The 21557-nt window shown below is 41.2% G+C and overlaps 1 protein-coding gene across 2 annotated transcripts in view; it reads left to right on the top strand.

Annotated features, from left to right (window-relative positions):
• The first annotated feature begins 239 nt into the window (after nucleotides 1-239).
• GSNAP (gamma-soluble NSF attachment protein) overlaps nucleotides 240-21557 on the top strand; it is a 92544-nt gene continuing 71226 nt past the window's right edge. Inside the window, exons 1-2 of one of the 2 annotated variants that reach the window (XM_088952825.1) lie at nucleotides 240-635; nucleotides 771-882. In XM_088952825.1, coding sequence (XP_088808951.1) covers nucleotides 836-882 — 47 coding nt within the window. In that variant the 5' untranslated portion in view covers nucleotides 240-635; nucleotides 771-835. Of the gene's footprint in view, nucleotides 651-770; nucleotides 883-21557 lie in introns of both variants that reach the window. The other variant, XM_088952826.1, reaches the window with a different exon arrangement.

Here is a 21557-nt window from a genome sequence, read left to right as displayed (position 1 = left end):
TCATTTAATTTTCTTTATCAACCACCTAAATGCCTAAATCTCTTTGGGTTGGTGGTGGATTTGGGGTTGTTCATCATTGCTTTGATTCAATCTTGATTCTTGAAGAAGAAGAAATGATGGTCAATATCTTATTTCAAAGGGTAATTTTGACATTTTTAAAAGTTTTAACTCACACATGTCATCATGTAATATAGATAATTGATGGACTAATAATAACATGAACTAAATTGAGATGTTTTGGGAGTTCAGTTACTCAATTGGAATGTTTTGAAATCGGAATACCAGGGTATTAATATGCATTTTACCCTTTTTTAATACATTGGGCTCAATAAGTTTTACCCAAACTTGAGTGATCATTAATTAACATAGGGCTGGAACAACAACATCATATTCCATAAAATCATATAATTAAAATTGTTTTTATTTTAATTCAAAACATGTATTATTTTTTTAAACAAAACTAATTTATTTTTTTTGAAATCATAATTCAAGAAGATGTTTTTGTTATTTTTTGCTGATACGACAATTACCGAGATCAAATGAATACAAAAACATTCATGTTAAGAAGAAAGTGGAATTTTCAGGGTTTGGAGTCTTTTGGTGACAGGCCGCAAATTTGTTGGTTCAGCAGCACGGTAAGCAATTCGTTGGTAAGAAAAGACTTAGTTTGAACGGTGTCCCCTTTGGATTCACGCCCAGGCCCAACGGTGTCCCCTAGCAGGTGCCTAACACCTGCTAGCAATAGAAAACTAACACGGTCCAATGTGCAGAGGCGTCTGTATTAAGCACGATCGCTAGGAAGAAGGTTCAAAAAGGGCGTAGGAGGAACTCGGCTATGGGGGGATCCGATCCCGAGAAGTTGATGATCAAAGCTGATAAGCTGTGAGTTTCCACCCCCTCTCTCCTTTGCACTGAACTGAAAAGCGGAATTATGAAATCCAATCTGTCTCTATTTATTGTTTTGTTTCTGGATGATTATTCGATTCTTATCTAAACCAAGCTGGAATAATTACGATATATTAGAGTTTATGAGATTTTAATTGCTGGATATTACATTCTTTGCACTGTAAATTATGGAGGGATGGATGGATTTGAAATGGCGAGAATTGGGAGATGTCATTCTTTTTTTTTTTGGGCTAAAATGCAACTAAGAAAAAGTGGTTTTTTGGTATATAATATATAAATAATATGATAATGTAAAGGGGTCAATACCCATTTTTTTTGGGTGCCAGCAACCTGGGACCTAAAGTTGCTGCTCTAAGATTCAACCATGCGTTCTAACGCTTGTCAAGCCCTAGAGTTTATTAGAAGCGAATTTATGACTTTTTTTTTTGGATAGAAATTATAGAATTATGACAACCTTTAATTTCTTTTCTGTTATTCATTGAAGCTTGTGGTTGAATTCGAAAACCAATGTAAGAAGCTTAGTAGATGAAATTATATAGGTATATAGCTTTTGGGTATTAACAAAAAAATGCCGTTAGCTTCCTAGGGCTATTACTGTATCGGACCTTTCATTTCTTTTGTGTTTTAGATGCATTTTGTGCCAAAGGAGTTGAATTTATTGCTGAGTTGAATAAAATGGGGTGGATGTAGCAATTGAAGTCAAAGAAGGAGATGCAGTACTTCAGGAAAAAGGAGATACGGGTAAATGGAGCAGAGGTCCAATAGGAGGGATTCATGGTGAGAGGCACATACATCATGCAGCAGTCTGAAGTATAATATTGTAAATATGGGATTTTAAATGGCAATTAGAAATCAGTAAACAACTGCATTGTTTGTACCTATTTTGCTTTGAAATAGTGATTTGGATAGTCTTATGGCCTAAACACTATGGGCTGTGACTGGTTAGTTTTATTCTGGTTTAAAGAGGTTGCCTCTGGACACTGCATTACCAAAGATGAACTTTGATGTATCTTCATTTTGGATCTGGTTCCATCAGTTGAATTTATGTTATAAAATAGGCAAGGCAAGAAAGTTGCAGCTAGACAGGCATAGTGTTAGACAATGAGCATTGCAATCCTCCAGCAATGTGATCTGTGTATGTTAGTATGAAGTGATGGTGAATCTTAGGAAGACATTAAGTATAGGAGTGATTGTTAATCAGAAAAGAATGGCAAATCCAAATTCAGTTGATTACTTGATTTTGAGTAGGAAAGACTACCACTTCTCTATTATTTTTGTGGTCTTGTTGGTTATGAGGAGACATGTTGATTCTGTTATTTTTCCAAAAAAAAAAAAACAGTAGAGATGTGTTGATAAGTTTGAAGTAATAGAGGAGGAAGAAAAGAAAAATCAAGGGACTTGTGGAATCTGGCAATTCTTTCTTGATCTCTGTTGGGAAGGCAGATACCATTGGGCTCCTCCAAATAAACTTGTGATTTCATTCACCAGTGGAAGGGTTACATAAAATGGGGAAAATGGAAGGGTATTTGGGAGAAATTATTCATGCAGTGATGTGGATATTTGGGAGGAGCAAACTGGAAGGGTATTTCAAAATAGAAGCAGAAGTGAAGAGGAATTCAGAAGGTATTCTTGCTCTAGCATTTTTCTGGATGTTGACTAATAGATGTTTTATGGGTATCAGCTATGGTGATCTTGACACAAATTTTGAAATCTTCTCCTTTTGCCCCTCAGACCAGCTACACTCTTCTCCCAACCTCCCATAGCTTTTATTCTGCCGTTCAATGGTAGCTTGAGATCCAGAAGTGATGTTCAAGCAGGAATTGGAGGGATAATCCCGAATTCAAATGGCAATCCGGCTTGGACCTTTAGTGGGCCTGTTATGGCAAAGGATACCTCTGAAGCAGAAGTCAGGGCCCTTGTTGTAGTCCTCAGAACTGCTAAAGCTATACAAGCTGCTCCCTTGCTGGTTGAGGGTGACTCCAGGAATGTGATCAGCTGGGCAAGTAAGCCTAAGACTGGGCCTTGGAGTCACTTCCTTCTAGAAATGTCAGCGAGTTGAATGCTCATCTTAGTTGCTATTTCAGATGGTTACCAAGAAAACTGAACCATAAGGCTGATTACTTAGCTAAATCAGGATTGGAGAGGAACTTTTCATATAATGAGTGCAAATAGGCTATGTGATAGTATGATGGGAAAGGAAATCTCTTGCGGTGATGAGTTCATTGGAGGACTGGTTGAAAGGCAAGTTGAAAAAGGTTTGGATGGAGAAGGTCTGCATTATGAAAAGGTTGAGGTTTGAAGGCGGGGTGTAGATTTGGGTCAAAGGGTTAACCATGAAGAGGAGGAAGAGCAGAATAATGGGATAATCAACAAGAAGCTGTGCAATTTGAGATCTCACAACATTGTTCATGTGACAAAGATCTTTTCAAGGGTAAAAATTGGCCTGGCAGGGACAGGATCTACAAAAAAATTTAAATGGGTATATAGAAGAAAAGATGGAGAGGCAAAGGAACTTCTGACACTGACCATAGGGAGGTGACTACGCCTGTTCAGGCACCGGATACCTTTATGTTGGAGAAACATCAGGAAGTCAAGAGGAGTGGCGATGGCTCTGATTCTACTGTGACCAATGCAATGAACAATTCTGGTGTAGTTGTTGAAAACTCAAAAAGAGTGAAGCTACAGAATCTAGTCAACAGAGAAGTTATGATCAGGAAAATCTTGTGACTATTCTTCTTGGGCAGTGATGGTTTTGCTAGGAAAGCATTTGAGGAATTTGAAAGAAGAAAAAAGCAAGAGAAAGATAAAAACAAAGCTCAGTCGCAACGGAGAAGGGAATGGGACAAGGATTTCTCAAGCCAAGAAGATGAATTCACTGATGAAGATTGATGTAGGCTTGAGGATAGGGTCCTTTGTGTCTGGTTAGGGACAGGCTAGAGGCCCTTTCCTTTGGTTTTGTTATGGGTCTATGTTTTCCTTTTATGTTGGGTGAATGGGCTTTCATTATGGTTGTAAGTTGTGATTGAATTGGTTTTTTGGGCATGGCTTTCTTGCTTATGCTGATGTTTTATCACCTTCTGCTGTACTTTTTTCTTTCTAACCTTCAAAAAAAAAACGGTTTGATGGGGCTTTTTGGGCCGGAAATTGGATTATAATAGAGGACCTAGAAGCTTTTAATCATTTAAAAATGGTTTGAAGGGTGGGGCCAGTTATTGTTATTCTGTGAGAAAGAGAAGCCAACAAGAGAGAACAAAGAAACTTCAAATCTGTTAGGGTTGATCAATCTGATTGAACCAACCTAGGAAATATGAATTTATATTAAAAGGTGAATGGACAAGATTGTCCTTACAAAAGAAATAAAGAGACAAGGCAGTACACTAATATACATGCCTAATAAAATACAACAAAGAGAGTAAAAGTACAGAGCTACCCTCCATCTTCTCTACACTCCCCCTCAAACTGATGCTGGGAACAAGCATCAGTTTGTCCATAAGAAAATTATGTTGGGTTTTAGTCAAAGCTTTGGTGAAGAGATCTGCAAGCTGTAAGCCCAAGGAGACATGTGGGAGCGAGATGTGACCCACAAGGAGGTCACAGATGAAGTGATAACCCACCTCAGTGTGTTTAGTGTGCTTATGAAAAACCGGGTTGGATGCAATCTTGATACCACTCATGTTATCAACAAATAGAGGGATGGCAGATGAATGATCGATGTCCATATCATGAAGTAGAGCCTTGAGCCAAACTATTTCACTACATACAGAAGACATTCCTCTATACTCCACTTCAGTAGATGACTTGGAAACTGTATGTTGTTTCTCGCATTTCCAAGATATCAAAGAATCCCCAAGGGGAAGATACACCAGCCAGTAGTAGAATGACGAGTGTTAGGGCAGCCCGCCCAAATCAACATCGGCATAAACTCGGAGCTGAGTAGAAGAAGATGAGAAAAACAAACCATGAGAGATTATTCCCTTGACATAACAAATGATTCGGAGAACTGCTGAAAATTGGGGCTGGTGTAGAGAAAAAACAAATTGGCTAACTAGAAGGAAGATGGAGGTTGGTAACGGAGAGTTCAGAACAGTAGGAAGATGGAGGTCTCAGTTGTACCTTGGATGTAGAAGCCAAGTGTTTCAGGTTCGAGCAGGGTTGGTCTGGAGGGAAGACAGTTCTAAAAATCAAGGAAGGGAGTAGGGTGATAGTGCTCTTGCCACAGGAGGTAACTTTATGGGTGAAAGGATTTTTCGATGCTGTTCTGAACTCTGTTAGGGAGGAAGGAGGAAGAACTCTATTGCCCACTTTGGGAAGAACTTTATAGTGGAACTGAGAAGAAACGGGTAAGGTTGGTATATCACTATTACAGAACTCTTTGGTAACAGCCAAAGGCAAATAGTGTGCGTGTCGGGAGGGAAGAAGGGGAAGGGATGGATGGCTTTTGCCGACAAGCTTCAGCTCTTCCTTACTACTATTGAGAGGAGGGAGAATGAAGAAGGGGGGATAATCAGCAAAGCAAAGAAAAAAAGAGCCAAGAGACCCAGGAGTTCAGCGAGAATGAAGCAGTTGAGAACACTAAGGAGCAGAGCTTGCCTCGGCCTGGAAATGTGTATGCTTGTTCGACAAAACTTCCAGATTGATGGTTGATGCTGGGTGTGGCGATTGGAGTAAGAGAATGATTCTGACAGCCGCGAAGGATGTAAAGGATTGGACCAAAATTTTGGATGCAGTTGCTAGGAAGGTGGATGTTGAAGTGGATGCAACCGTGTTGCCCTTTGCAGAGAGGAAAGCTTTTCTGGATGTTGGAGAGGTGGAGTTAAGCTTCAACAGTCTCCGTGGATGGTGGTTTGGTTCAGATTCAGAACTGGACTCCACTTTGCAACGAGATTGAGCTCGGTGAGGGAAGTGTTCTAATTAAACTCTTAGGGCTCCCTTTCAATCTCTGGTGCGAACCAATTCTTGGAAGCATCACACAAACGTTGGGAGGAGTTCTGTTGGCCAAGGCAGGAAAAAACCCGACCCACGTAATAACTTAAGTGATCACGTGGACCGGGGTAAAGCTAAGGAGTTTATAGACTGGAACTTCTGTCCATCTTCTTCCTTCTTGGGCTATCTCAAACAGAAAGGCCTGTGGCGGCAGGAACAAGGCAAAGAAACATCTCTCCGGTGGGTCCCTTTCCAGGGGTCAGAGGAAACTGTTGGAGGTTAATCTGTGAAGATTGTGTGCACTTGAGCTTCGTGTTGCCGGAGTTAAGCCAAAGTGTTTGCCTTGCTCTATTCAGGTTTGTGTAGAAGGGATATGGTATTGGGTGTGGCTGGCTTTAGGAGCTGAAGCGTCGCTATGGGGAAGAGGACCGGAGGTAGAAGATGATGCTGACAGGGCAGGGGGAAGGACATGTGGCAGTGAGGGAATGTGGGAACAAATTGACATGCAAGGGGAAATAAAGAAGGAAGTTGAACAATTGGTTGGGGAAGACCAAATAACAAGAAATCTACTTAAGGAAATTAATTCTAAGTGGTTTGAATTAAATTGTAAAGGAGGTGGACCTTCTTACGCTAACGTGGCCAAGAAAAACTGTGGTTCGGGTGCTTTAGGTTGAGCTGTGGTGTTTGAACCGGTCAGGGACAGGGGTGCTTCAATAGTAGGCCGAGGCAGGAAAAAACCCGACCCACGTGATAACTTAAGTGATCATGTGGACCGGGGTAAAGCTAAGGAGTTTATAGACTGGAACTTCTGTCCATCTTCTTCCTTCTTGGGCTACCTCGAATAGAAAGGCCTGCGGTGGCAGGAACAAGGCAAAGAATCATCTCTTCGGTGGGTCCCTCTCCAGGGGTCAGAGGAAACTATTCAACACCACTCATCTGAGAGGTCGAACCCGCGATATATGAGGATTAGAATGGAAGAGAGATAGGGAGAGGATGGGGGGTGGGTCGACTGTAGCATGGATGAGGAGGAAACGGATGACTTTGATGACAGTTCAGACGATGCCATAAGTGTAGGAAGTGTGGTCAATGAGGGGATGTGCAATGAAGATCTTATGGAAAAACTCAATCTAGGAAGGTGGTTTTAGCTGCAAGAGGAAGAAAAGAAACAGGCCGAGTTGGTGGAATGGAATGTCAGAACAGGAGAAGAAAATAAAACAAAGCAAGGTTAGGTAGATGGGGGGATAAATCATTGAGCACAAAGGAGTAACTCATCTCTATTGTTCCAAGATGTGCAAGGTCCTATAAGGGGAAAGAATCATGACAACTTGAGGCTGAGCAGGAATTCACTGAAAAGGGATAAGTAGCAGGGTACAGAGAGGGATCGTAGTGTTGGCTGTGTGACGGGATTGGCTTCTCACCAGCCCAAGGAAATGGGTAGAGATTATTTCTCTGAACAGGGAAAGGAAAATACTAACACCAGTCTTCATTCCTCTCCACTTTAGCAGGAAGTACACCCATGGTGAAGGGGATGAAGGATAGGGAAGAGTTAATGGGGGAAATGAACAAGAATAAGTTGGCTTTGGAAATCGTTGAAAGGATTATGGGAGAAGTGGAACAAAATGAATTGCAGAGGAGTGTGATACCTGGGTTAGAAAAGGAAAAAGATAATGAGAAGGAAGTGAGGATTGAAGGGGAGAGTAGGAGGGAGGTGAGGGAAAGTTTAGAAAAGGAAGAGTCCAGCAGAGAGGATTCTGTTGCAGAATTTGTGGGTAAATTGGGATGTAAATTGAAGGACCTGAATGACTTAAAAGCTTTCTTACAAAAGAAGGAGAGGAGTAAGACCAAGAAGAGAAACTTGAGTGAGGTTGAGGGACTAAAAAGGGATGTAGAAGGAGATGGGCAATTTCGTGTTAAGGGTGAGAGAAGGAAAAGGTTGAAGTAGGGGGGGTGTAGGAATGGAGCAAAACAAAAGGTTTCATGAGGATTCTTAGCTGGAACATGAGGGGATTGGGAAGTCCAAGGAAGAGAACTACAATTAAAGAAGTGATTAGGAAGTTCAATCCGGATGTAGTGCTTATTCAGGAATCCAAAAGAATGGACTTTGATAGCATATAGGCAAGATGTGTATGGAGGACAAGGGGGATTACTTGGGTGGTTGCTCAATCCTGGGGATCCTTTGGAGGGATTGTGACATTGTGGAAGAAGGATGTGTTGGTGGGGATGGAAGAATTAATAGGCAGATACACAGTATCTCTGAAATTTAAGCAAGTGGAGGATGTGTTTGAATGGGTGCTAACGAATATATATGGACCAAATAACTACAGGGAAAGGATGGAATTATGGGAGGAATTGAGTGATGTTTGGAGTTTATGAAATGGACTGTGGTGTGTTGGAGGGGATTTCAATGTGGTTAGATTTACAGAGGAGACTAACAACCCTAATTAGAGTGTAACTACAAGTATGGGGAAGCTCAACCTATTTGTGGATGCCTTTGAACTTAAGGAGATCTCTTTATCCCACAAGACTTTCACCTGGTCTAATCTTCAGCCAGACCCACTCTGTTCCAAATTGGACAGGTTTCTTTTTTCCATAGGTTGGGAAATGCATTGGGGAAATTTATCCTCTAAGGCACTTCCAAGGCTTACTTATGATCATTGCCCCATTGTAATTTGCAAGGAGGAAAGGGGGAGAGATGGGCCCACCCCATTCAGAATTGAAAACATGTGGCTACATCACCTTGGGTTTACAAAGAGAGTTAGAGAATGGTGGGAACAATGTCACCCTTCAGTGGAATGGGAAGGCATGAGATTTCACAAAAAGCTCCAGTTCTTGAAAGCAAAGATCAAAGAGTGGAATCTCTTGGAGTTTGATAGAATTGAGGAAAGAAAGAGTACTTTGATGGATTAGATTGAGGCCCTAAATTTGAAGGAAGAAAGGGGAGATTTTGGAGAAGACAAGGTACATCGGGGGAGGTTGAGAAGGCAGCTAGAGGATTGTGTGCATGAGGAGATTTGTTGGAGACTGAAATCTTGATGTAAATGGTTGAAGGAGGGAGATGGAAATACAAGTTTTTTTCATGCGTAGCAAATAGGAGGAGGATGAAGAATTCTATTTCAAGGCTGGAAATTGAGGGCACAGTCCTCACTCACTTGGAGGAGATAGTAGGGGCATTTATAGATCACTTCAAGTCCATCTTTAGGAGACCTTTAGGTAAGAGGGTTTGGCTGGAAGGATTGGATTGGCCAAGTATTGGAGTTGAGAATAGAGAAAAGCTGGAAAGGAGGTTGGAAGTGGAGGAAATAAAGGAGGCTGTTTTCTCCATGGATAGAAAAAAGGCTTTGGGCCCAGATGGATTCACAATGGCCTTCTATTAGGGTTGTTGGGAAATATTGGAAAAGGATTTAATGCTAGTGTTTGATGAGTTTTACAGGAGGGGAGTAATTAATCCTAGGTTGAATTCCACCTTCATTGCTTTGGTCCCAAAGAAGAAGGATGCCTTACACCCAAAAGATTTTAGGCCCATCAGCTTGGTTAATAGTTTGTATAAGATAATTGCAAAGGTGCTGTCTCTAAGATTAAAGCTTATTGCCTACCCTTATTGCACCAAACCAAGGAGCTTTTGTGAAGGGGAGGCAAATAACAATTAGATTCTAATCGCAAATGAAAGTGTGGAGAACTTCAAGAAGGGTAGGAAGAAGGGAGTGGTATTTAAGGTCCAAGTAGCAAATGGGACATCTCTCCCTTGTGAAGGCATCTGTACAAGCATTGAACTTACAATCCAAGGGCAGCCATTTGTGATGGACTTATACCCGCTTGAGCTTAGTGGAGCCGATATAGTATTGGGAATACAATGGCGGAGACAATTGGGGCTGGTACTATGTGATGAAGCCCAGTTGTCAATGGAGTTCATGACAAATGGGACCAAGATCTGCCTCCAAGGTATACCAGCCAGAGGTCCAAGTCCAATCAGCCTCTTGTCCCTCTTGAAACAAGCTCAGGAACCCACTCAAACCATCCTCTGGGGACTCACTCAGACAGGGCCCGTGTTAACCCAGGCCCAAATTGCAACCACACAAGAAGACCAACAACAACAGTTGAAAGCACTCCTCCAGCAATATGCAGTAGTATTCCAGGAGCCGACAGATCTACTGCCTTCATGAGAACATGACCACCGCATTCCATTACTTTCATGAGCGGTCCCCACAAATGTAAGACCCTACCGTTATCCTCAATTTCAGAAAAAAGAAATCGAGAAACAAGTTAAGGAGCTATTAGAAAAACAATTCATCCAACCAAGCCATAGCCCATTTTCTTCCCTAGTCCTCTTAGTCAAAAAGAAAGATGGGACATGGCATTTTTGCATTGATTATAGAGCACTCAATAACATCACCATCAAGAATCGGTTTCCAATCTTTCTGTTTGACGAGCTCTTGGATGAACTCAAGGAAGCCCGATTTTTTTCCAAACTAGATTTACCGGACTATCATCAGATTATAGTGCACATGGATGACATATACAAGACTGCATTTCGCACACATGGTGGACATTATGAATTCCAGGTCATGCCCATTGGGCTCACAAATGCCTTGGCAACATTCCAATCCCTCATGAATGATTTATTTCATCGTACTTTCGCCGGTTTATACTGGTTTTCTTTGATGATATCTTAGTCTACAACTCCACATGGAAGACCTAGATGTCACCTTGAAGGTTCTCTTGCAAAATCAATTATATGCAAAAGCATCCAAGTGTGCTTTTTGAAAATCCCAAGTACACTAACTCGGCCATGTGGTAGAAGGAGTGGTAATGGCAGACTCCGAGAAAGTAGCAAGCATCCAATAGTGGCCCGCACCTACAAGTGTGAAGGAACTTCGAGCCTTCTTGGGTTTGACAGGATACTATCGCCGCTTCATTAGTGGCTATGGCCTCATTGCTAGCCCATTAACACTTCTACTAAGGAAGAATGCAATCACATGGACTCCAGAAGCCCAATGGGCCTTTGGAAATCTCAAAGTGACCTTGCCTTCACCACCAGCATTGACATTACCGGACTTCAACGAAACATTTGTTATAGAGTGCGATGCATCGTGTCAAGGGATTGGAGCTGTGTTAATGCAAGAAGGGAAACCCCTTGTCTTCTTTAGTAAAGCACTTTCAGTTCAGCGAGGATCTAGCTCAGTGTACACAAGGGAGCTAATAGCCGTAGTCTTTGCGGTCTTACATTGGCATTCCTATCTACTGGGGCGTAAGTTCATGTTTTGGAATGGTAGAATACTGATATGTTTCATTCTATTGCCAATGGGCATATTTATACAGTAAGTTGCTGCAATAAATAGAAAGAAAAGAAAATAGAAAGAAGAAAAAATAGAAAGAAGAGAAAATAGAAAGTACAAAAATAGAAAGAAAAAACTTTCTAAATCAATCCTTCCACAATCCTAGGAATATATATACAATTCTATTTTCAGATCTGAACCAGTAACCCCACATTTTCCAACACTCCCCCTCAAGCTGGTGAATAGAGATCCTCCATTCCCAAATTGGCTATAATTCTCCGAAAATCTGTACTATTGAGCTCTTTAGTAAGTACATTGGCCAATTGTCCTTTTGTAGACACATAGGGAGTGCAAATCAACTTGTTGTCCAGTTTCTCTTTTATAAAGTGTTGGTCAATTTCGATGTGCTTCGTCTTGTCATGTTGAACAGGATTGTGAGCAATATTGATGGCTGACTTGTTGTCACAATATAGTTTCATAGGCTCTTCTTGTGGAATCTTCAGGTCTTCTAAAATTATCTTCAACCAGAGTAATTCACACACTCCTTGTGCCATAGCCCTGAATTCTGCCTCTGCACTTGACCGAGCCACTACATTTTGCTTCTTACTCCTCCAAGTGACTAAGTTTCCTCCTAAGAAGGTACAGTAACTAGAAGTGGACCGCCTATCTATTGGAGATCCTGCATAATCGGCATCTGTATATAATTCAAGAGTCAGTCCTCCATTTCTTTTGAATAAAATTCCTTTTCCTGGATTGGCTTTCAAATAGTGCAGAATTCGATGAGCAGCCTGCAGATGAACTTCTTTAGGATTATGCATAAACTGACTTATTACACTTACAGCATATGCAATATCCGGTCGTGTATGTGCAAGATAAATGAGTTTTCCAACTAGTCTTTGGAACATCTCCTTGTCTACACTTGCATTCTCGTTGGCTTCTTCAAGTTTATGATTGGGATCTATAGGCGTGGAAGCTGGTTTACATGCTATATTTCCTGTTTCTCTCAAAAGATCAACAACATACTTTTGTTGAGAGATAAATATGCCTTGTTTAGAATGTGCAACTTCAATTCCGAGAAAATACTTTAGTCTCCCCAAGTCTTTTATCTCAAATTCTCTGGCAAAGCAGTTTTTCAATGCTTCCTTCTCCTTTTTATCATTCCTAGTAACGATTATATCATCCACATAGACTAATAGTGCAATAACTTCCCCTGAGGCTGTGTGTTTGATAAACAATGTGTGGTCACCTTGACTTTGCTTGTAACCTGTACTCAGTATTACCTTCATAAACCTTCCAAACCATGCTCTCGGAGGTTGTTTGAGACCGTATAGTGCTTTCTTCAACCGACAAACTTTGTTCCCTTTAATGCCTTCTCCAAAACCCGATGGAATATCCATGTATATCTCTTCTTCTAGATCACCATGGAGAAACGTATTTTTTACATCAAACTGTTACAAATCCCAATTATAGTTAGTAGCCAACGACAGTAACACCCTTACTGTATTCATTTTAGCTATTGGGGAAAAAGTCTCCTGATAATCTACCCCATAAGTCTGTGTATATCCCTTGGCTACCAGGCGTGCTTTGTACCTTTCTAATGACCCATCATGTTTCTTGGTAGATCCACAACTTCTTGGGCAAAAGTCTCCTGATAATCTACCCCATAAGTCTGTGTACACCCTTATAGTCATTTACAACCTACCGTCTTCTTGTTTCTTGGTAGATCCACAACTTCTCATGTGTTGTTTTTTTCTAATGCCTCCATTTCCACTCTCATGGTTTTTCTCCACTCCTTATTAGAAAGTGCCTCGGCTAGAGTATTAGGAATTGGAATGGTGTTAAGGCTGGCTAGAAAACTTTTATGGGATTTAGAGAATCTTTGGAATGATACATATTTGGGTAAAGGGTACAATGGGCGTTTGGTACATTCTCTGGTTCCTTTTCTCAGTGCAATAGGTTGGTCATACTCATACTCAGACTGTGAAGGTGTAGGTTCAGGTTTTGAGCATCCCTCAGTTCTAGGATTAGGAGTTGAATCTTGGACTTGCACAGGTTGAGGATCTAGATTTTTTCTCCTAGAGTAAACCTGCATATATCTCACATTATCATGCACATCATTCGTGGGGTTAACAGTGTCCGAATTTGGTTCAATGGTCGGGTTGTTTGACTCTTGTTGAGACTCGGGAATGTGGGGCTCAGAGGAATGTGACTCAGAGGGATGTGATTCTTGACGATTGAATGTCTGTGAGGAGGGTAATACATCTAGGGAGAGTAGATCCGAGGCCTTATCTTCCATTAATGAGGGCTCCCCTTGAAGATAAGATTGAGTGAAAAAAGATTTTCCTTCCTCAAATGTGACATCGATGGAGGTGTAGAATTTTCTGGTGGCTGGATGATAACATTTATAACCTTTCTGAGTTGGGGAATATCCCAAGAAGACACACCTGATTGCTCGTGGGTCTAATTTTCCCTTATTATGGACATGAACAAAGGCAGTGCAGCCAAAAATTCTTGGTGTGAGGTTATTTGAGGCTCGAATATCAGGGTAAAATTGAGAAAGGACTTGTATTGGGCTTCGGTTGTCAAGAACTTTAGATGGTAGTCTATTTATGGTGTAGGCAGCAGTAAGGACAGCTTCCCCCCAATATTGTTTTGGCACTTGATTTTGAAAGAGAAAGGCTCGGGTGGTTTTCAAAATATGGCCATTTTTTCTCTCAGCTACCCCATTCTGTTGGGGAGTGTTAACACAGGAGGATTCATGCACAATGCCTTCTTTATGAAAAAATGGGGACAATTTCTGATTAAAATAATCTGTAACATTATCAGATCGAAACCTTTTAATTCTCACACCAAACTGAGTTTGGACCATGTTATGAAAGTTGGGAAGAATCGTACCCACATCAGATTTAGACTTAAGAAGAAAAATCCATGTGACCCTAGTGCAATCATCAATAAAGGTGACGAACCATCTGGAACCAGTAATGTTGGGAATTTGAGAAGGGCCCCATATATCCGAATGAATCAAATAAAAAGGAGTTGAAGATCTTTTATTGCTGATTGGGAAAGAAACCCTTTTGTGCTTAGCAAGTTCACAAACATCACAATGGAAGGTTTCAACATCAATTCCTTTAAACAAGGAAGGAAGCATTGTTTTTAAAATAGGAAATGAAGGATGACCAAAACGGAAATGATGATGCCAAATTAAATCTTTATTGGAGGTAGATAAGAATGACTCGTGTGTGACATGCATAACAGTGTGAGATGATTTGCTGGTTGCTTCAAGGCAGTAGAGTCCATCTCTTTCCTTAGCAAGTCCAATCTTCTTTCCCCGGAACCTGGTCCTGAAATACACAGTAAGAAGGGAAGAACACAACATTGCAGTTCACATCTTGGGTGAGTTTATGTATAGAGATAAGGCTAGTGGATAACTTAGGAACATGAAGCACATTTTTAAGTAATAGGGATGGAGTAATTTGAATATTCCCAATCCCTGCCACTGTGGTGAAAGAACCATCAGCAACATAAATTTTTCTATTACTAGGACAGGGTGTATAGGTGAGAAAATGTAGTGAAGAGGGTGTCATGTGGTCAGTAGCTCCAGAATCAAGAATCCATGGAAAAACACTAGCCGAGGCATGTAATCCTAGAGATAAAGACTCACCTGAGAGAGCAAGAGAGGTAGAACCACTTCCTGGTTTCAAGGATTTCAGGAAGCACCTTAGCCATGCAATTTCTTCATCATTAAATGGTCCCTGACTTGAGTGTTCTTGCTGCGGGGTTGTGGAGACATTATGGTCCTGTTGAACTCCTTTTGAAACTCCTCGATTTCCCCATTCCTTGCTGAATGTGGGAGGTTTCCAATGAAGTTTCCAGCATCGATCTTTCGTGTGTCTGGGCTTCTTGCAATAGGTGCACCAGAGGTTATCATTAGAGTCATAGGTGGTTGTGTCACGAGCCAAGTTGTGATTGTTCTCACCCTTTGAACCACTGTAACTTCCTCCCCTTGCCACCATGGCTGAGCCTTCGGGATCTTTAGGCTCAAGCATGATTCCACGGCGGCTTTCCTCAGCTCTGACAAGGGCTATGACTTCATTCAATGGAGACACTTCTTCTTTGCCAAGAATTTGTATTCGGACCTGATCAAATTCAGCATTCAGTCCGACCAAAAAAATCATACACCCTATCTCTTTCAATAAAATTCTTCAAGATCACAACATCATCTGCACACTTTGTCTCAAGAACCCGATAATGATCAAGCTCATGCCATAAATTTTGCAGCAGATTTGCATACTCTGTAACACTTCTGCTCCCTTGTTTGGCCGCCACAGTCTTCACTTTGACCTCATAGACACGAGCAGCATCATGGGCTTTAGAATAGGTTTGTCGTACAACATCCCAAATAGCCTTTGCAGAGGGAAGAAACATACAAGTATCACTGATCTCAGGTGTCATTGAACTCCACAACCATGACATAATCATGGAGTCCTCTTCGTCCCAAGCATCAAAATTTGGCTCGCCCAACCTTGGTCCTGTTCCAAGGAGGTGACTAATTTTTCCTTTTCGCTTCAAATAGGTACGCACTAGTTGTGACCACTTCAACTAATTCTGGCCATTCAGTCTATATGTTGCCTGAATATTCTGCAAATCACCAGTGTGAGGATGAGAGTTTGTTGCTCCTTCATCGGTTTGGACGGGACCACTTGTTGCAGTCATGTCGGACATTGTTAATGGAGGAAAAATAAGGCCAGCAGGAAAGGTGAATAAAGGAACACTTCTGGTTACAGATCAGCACTGAAGGCCAGAAGAGAAAAACACAAAAAACTGGCAATGAAGGCCGAAAAAATCTCAAGGTTGACAAACCTAGAGCTCTGATACCATGTTTTGGAATGGTAGAATACTGATATGTTTCATTCTATTGCCAATGGGCATATTTATATAGTAAGTTGCTGCAATAAATAGAAAGAAAGAAAAATAGAAAGAAAAGAAAATAGAAAGAAGAAAAAATAGAAAGAAGGGAAAATAGAAAGTACAAAAATAGAAAGAAAGAAATAGAAAGAAAAAACTTTTTAAATCAATCCTTCCACAATCCTAGGAATATATACAATTCTATTTTCAGATCTGAACCAGTAACCCCACGTTTTCCAACAGTTCATAATCAGAATTGATCATCAAAGCCTCAAATTCTTACTGGGACAGGGAATTCTATCACCAGATCAGCAATGTTGGGCCTCAAAGCTCATGGGGTTTGATTATTCAATTGAATATCGACCAGGAGCAACCAACAAGGCTGCTGATGCATTGCCAAGACACCCAGAACTGCAGCAGCTACTGGTCTCTCTTCAGCCCATGGCTAAACTTTGGGACCAAATTCGGGAAGAGGCAGCAATAAGTCTCGAACTGCAGCAGACAAAAAACCACCTTTCACAGCAAGTTGAGCCTGATTACATGGTCAAGGGGACCTTGCTCTATCATAAAAACAGGTTAGTATTATCATCCAACTCAGCCCATATAGGTCCATTGTTAGATTACTTCCATGCGTCACCCATAGGGGGTACTCCAAACATACAAATGCGTTGCATCGCAATTCTACTGGAAGGGAATGATGAGAACGATCCGGAAGTACATTGCAAGCTGTATGGTTTGTTAACAATGCAATACGAGGCCCAATCTCCAAGAGGCCTGCTCCAACCCTTTCCTGTTCCCACCCAAGTTTGGGAAGACATCTCGATGGATTTCATTACTGGGCTTCTGCTTTCAGTAGGTAAATCAGTGATTTTGGTAGTGGTAGACTGTTTCACCAAACACGGTCATTTTATGGCATTAGCACACCCATTCACAACCACGACGGTGGCCGATGTTTTTGTACGGGAGATAGTTCGCCTTCATGGATTTCCCAAATCTATTTTATCAGATAGGGATCCTGTGTTCCTTGTATATTTTGGAGGGAATTATTTCGGATATAGGGTGTTCAGCTAAGGAAATCAACTAGCTACCATCCTCAGTCAGATGGACAAACCGAGGTAGTTAACAAATGCTTGGAGACTTACCTGCATTGTTTTACAGGGTCCACACCCAAAGGATGAACCCAATGGCTTCACTGGGCTGAATGGTGGTATAACAGCACCTATCATGCAGCTGCGGGAATGACACCTTTCCGTGCCTTATATGGTCGAGAGCTCCCTGACTTACTGCCTTATGAAAAGGGGTCTTCTCTAGTGGCTTCATTGGAGGAAGCATTGACCCAACGGGATGCTACTCTACAGGAACTCAAGCACAACCTGGACAGAGCACAACAGTGGATGAAGAACGCCTATGACAAACACCACTGGGAAGTGGAATATCAAGTAGGTGACTTTGTATATCTGAAATTGCTCCCTTACCACTCACTATCAATAAGACAACAACACTGGAATAAGCTATTTTCCATGCTACTTTGGGCCCTTCAAGATCATCGAAGAGATAGGCAAGCTTGCCTACCGCTTAGAGCTACCGGAACACTAAAATTCACCCGGTATTCCACATTTCAGTTCTGAAGAAAGGGCTCAAGCCTGATGTAGTAAGTCAGCCCACTCTACCCAAGTTTACTGAAGACAGGCCTTGGTCACCGAGCCCTAGTCCATTATTGACTTTCATTGGGTAAAGAAAGGACACCATGTGGAACCTGCAGCTCTAGTAGTATGGTCTCAATTACCCAAGGAAGATGCAACCTGGGAGCCTTATATCCAACTCCACCACCAGTTTCCCCATCTTGACCTTGAGGCCAAGGTCAATCTTGACAGGGGGGGTATGGTTGGGACAAACGACAACATTGAACCAAGGCCGGTGTATGTGAATAGCCAGCCCAAACTCAAGACCTACAAAAGAAGGAAGCCACGTCAGCTCTCAGGTCCCACTAATGACAGGTTGGCATAACTGAATGTAACAAGAAGTGGGAATTAACTTCCAAGATTGTAACAGATTGTACCAACCCCATGTATAAATACAATCGGAAGAAGTAACAGAGACAAGCATTCAAACAAACTCTTTCTCCCTCTCTTACTTTCTCTCTATTATCAGGAGGTGGTTCCTCTGTAGAACCCTGTGTTAGGCAGTACCTAACACATTGTGAATCCAACTTCTTGAAATAGATGCTTTAACTATACAAGTTTACACATGGTATGTGCCATGGCTATATTTAGCTTTAGCACCAATCCTTGCAACAATCTTCTTATTTCTAGGTAACCAAGTTACCTCAAAGAAAGTATAATACCCTGTTGTGGATGTCAAAGATGGATCCCAATGAAGGGATGAGAGATCCATCATATGGATGGCCGAACCCTGCAGGTAGGTTGGGCGAAATTTCAAAAAATTTCTCTCTCCCATGTGGGAATCACATTCCCTGTTTTAGAAAATCTGCATTCTCAAGGATCAATCTTGAACCTAAACCGAACTAGATCTGAAACCAAAAGGTAGGAGAGGGATATACTTGATATGGAGTAACAGTAACTCCCAATGAAGGTGTTCACGCCCAAAAAAATCTCCAAAGACTGCTCCCACTGAAGATGACACAGTGTAGGGTGGAGCAGAATCAACAGTGTTCTTCCCAAGAACCGAACCCTTCAGCAAGAATTGGATGGAGGCTGTGAGCACGACTTCAGATCAGCCATTCTCCAAAGACTGATATCAAGAACTATTCTTGATCGCTCCTACAAGAATGGAGATCGAACTGGCAATTGGTGGCAACTAGAGGAGAACACAGGGAGAAGATGGTGCAGTCACACTGTTGCTATCTTCTCTTTGTGTGATCTAAGATCTGATATTTGGGGTTTTTGAGATGATTTGAATGGTTCGCCCCCTCCTTTTATAGCCTTAAAGAGAGCTCCTAATCTCATTAGGAGTTTCCTAATCCAAATCTGTATTTGGATTAGGAGTTCTCTTTAAGAGATAAGGATAAGCCCTTATCTTATTTGCAGATTAGATTAGCCCTCCTAATCTCATTAGGAACTTTTCAGATCCAAATCTCTATTTGGATTTAGACTCTCTGAGTGGATAGGGATAACTCCCTATCTTTTTTGCTGATCGAAATCCTAGATCCGCCCCTTCTTTAACTAATCAAATTAGACCAGTTCGAAATGGGCTTTAGGCCCAATAAGTTTATGTGCTCATTAACCTTCCAAACTGCTGCCCAGTTGGGCTTCTTTGTATGGCGTGGAACCCAAACATTGATCTACACATCAGCCACATGGGTTCAGCCTAGCCTTTGTTACAAGGCCTGGCCGAATACACTGTTGTGGACAGTGAACCCCCGAGCCCATCACCATGGGCCCTTAATGGGCCCAACACTTACACTAAGTGATCCCTGGGCCAAGCCACCTTATAAAAACCCAAGGACTGTGGGCAGATGCAAGATTAGCCCATTAGATATTACCCTCAATGGTCTTACACTCAACCTCTCAGCCCATAATGATCAAACACTGCCCGACAAGAGAGGACCTCTCCCTCGGCTACAAGGAACAGTGTTGCATTCTTTTACTCACATGGATCCCGGGAATTAAAACCTTTTGCAAACATTTTGAAACCGTAATATATATGTGTATCTTTATATAAATATATTTTGCAAAAACAAATTTCAATGATTGAAATTGGCTACCGGCAGCTTTGGTTTCCATCAGAGAGAGTGCATTCCCGATCATTACCTTTGTCCAACAAAGGGGCTGATCCTGTCACTATGATCACCCACTCAGATGGATTCTCGGACTATCCCAACATACCTAGGTTTTGACCCCCGCTAAGGATCTCACTGATTGGCATATCAAAGACAGCCCAATCCGACACCTAGTGTAGTATCATAATCGAGTCTAGGGGTCAAGTGTAACTTTCCAGTTTTGCCCATCAATCTCTAAGGTCTAGGGCAATACTAGAAATCTGATCCGGTTCAGGCTTTCAAGTAAACTTACACTGCATGTACCTCAGGTCTCACCCTGGCAGCTGAGACAGGCTACTTGAACCAAATTGACGGTACATCAGTGTTAGCCTTGGTAGGATAAATCTCCCCAGACTTATCCAACGGCTGTGAACATTCTAAACTAACACGAGTCTCATATGTGTCCAGTTTAAGGGTATTACACAGAAACACACCATAATAACATGAATCAAATATGTACTTTATTCATTTACAATAAATGTCATAATGTACATCATTCTAATTGGAGCTAAGGGCATACACTGTCTAACACCCAACCCAATTCACATCTATATTGCCTTATACCTCAATTAGACTTGTAGAATAATCCATGCTCTATGGCTCCCTTTAAGTATTGTACAATTCTAATAACTACATTTCAATGAGGAACCATAAATCGGCTAACTATACTCATTACGAAAAAGATATCTAGATGTGTAATAGTTAAATAATTTAGTTTTCGAACTAGTCTTCTATACTTGCCTAGGTTATTAAACAACTTCCTTGTATCTACACTGAGCTTAACTTATGCTTTAGTTTACCAAGGTCCTTTGTCCGAAAGAACACTTCCAACCTTTCAATCCCCTTAACATCACTCCTAGTGATTACAATATCGTCAACATATACCACCAAAAGAATATTTTTTCCTATAGAATCGTAGCTAAATATAGAGTGATAAACACTACACTGTTTCATTTGAAACTATTTTACAACCTCACTAAACCTACCAAATCAAGCACGTGGAGATTGTTTCTACCTATAAACTGCCTTCTTCAACTCTCCTAAAGCAACAAACCTTGGTGGTTTCTCTATATAAGCTTTTTCAAGATCATTGTGAAAAAAGCATACTTGATGTCAAGTTGAAAAAGCGACCATTCATACCTAGCAGTAAGAGAAATTAACACATATATTGAGCTGATTTTGGTAACTAGAGAAAAATTTTCCATGTAATCCACTCCATACATCTGTGTATACCCCTTTGCAATTAATCTTGAGTTAAGCTGTTCTATATTACCATTTGGTGGAAACTTGCCTGTATAAACCAACCAACAACCCATAGCATGCCTTGCTATTATGTTCAAGAGCTGAGAATTCCTCCTCTATTGAGTTGTAAGTTTAGAAGTTAAAGCCATGTTTGGTTTGTTGCCACTGGCCTCATTTTTTCAATTCTTTCCGATTCTAAAAATGAATGGGCAAGAATGAATGATGACACAATGGTGTTTGGGTACCAATTTTTTGCCGTAGGACTCATTCTTTTGAGAATGAAACTTGCATGTATGTCAAAAGATCATATGTGTGGCACGAAAAATATTCGTGCCCAAATTTTTCATTCTATTTTTCATTCGAAAGTTGAACCTCGACTCTCTATCTCTCTCGAACCTCGACTCTCTATCTCTCTCGAACCTCGACTCTCTATTTCTCTCGAACCTCAACTCTTTCTCCACTGAACCCGAACCTCAGACACTTTCTCCACTAAATCCGTCTCTCTCTCTCTCTCTCTCTCTCAATAGCAC

This window comes from Nelumbo lutea, chromosome 7, assembly GCF_056320005.1.
Source record: "Nelumbo lutea isolate HS-2025 chromosome 7, American lotus-T2T, whole genome shotgun sequence".
Lineage (NCBI taxonomy): Eukaryota > Viridiplantae > Streptophyta > Magnoliopsida > Proteales > Nelumbonaceae > Nelumbo > Nelumbo lutea.
The sequence above is the reverse complement of the archived record's forward strand: the minus strand, read 5'-3'. Positions and strand labels throughout refer to the sequence as shown.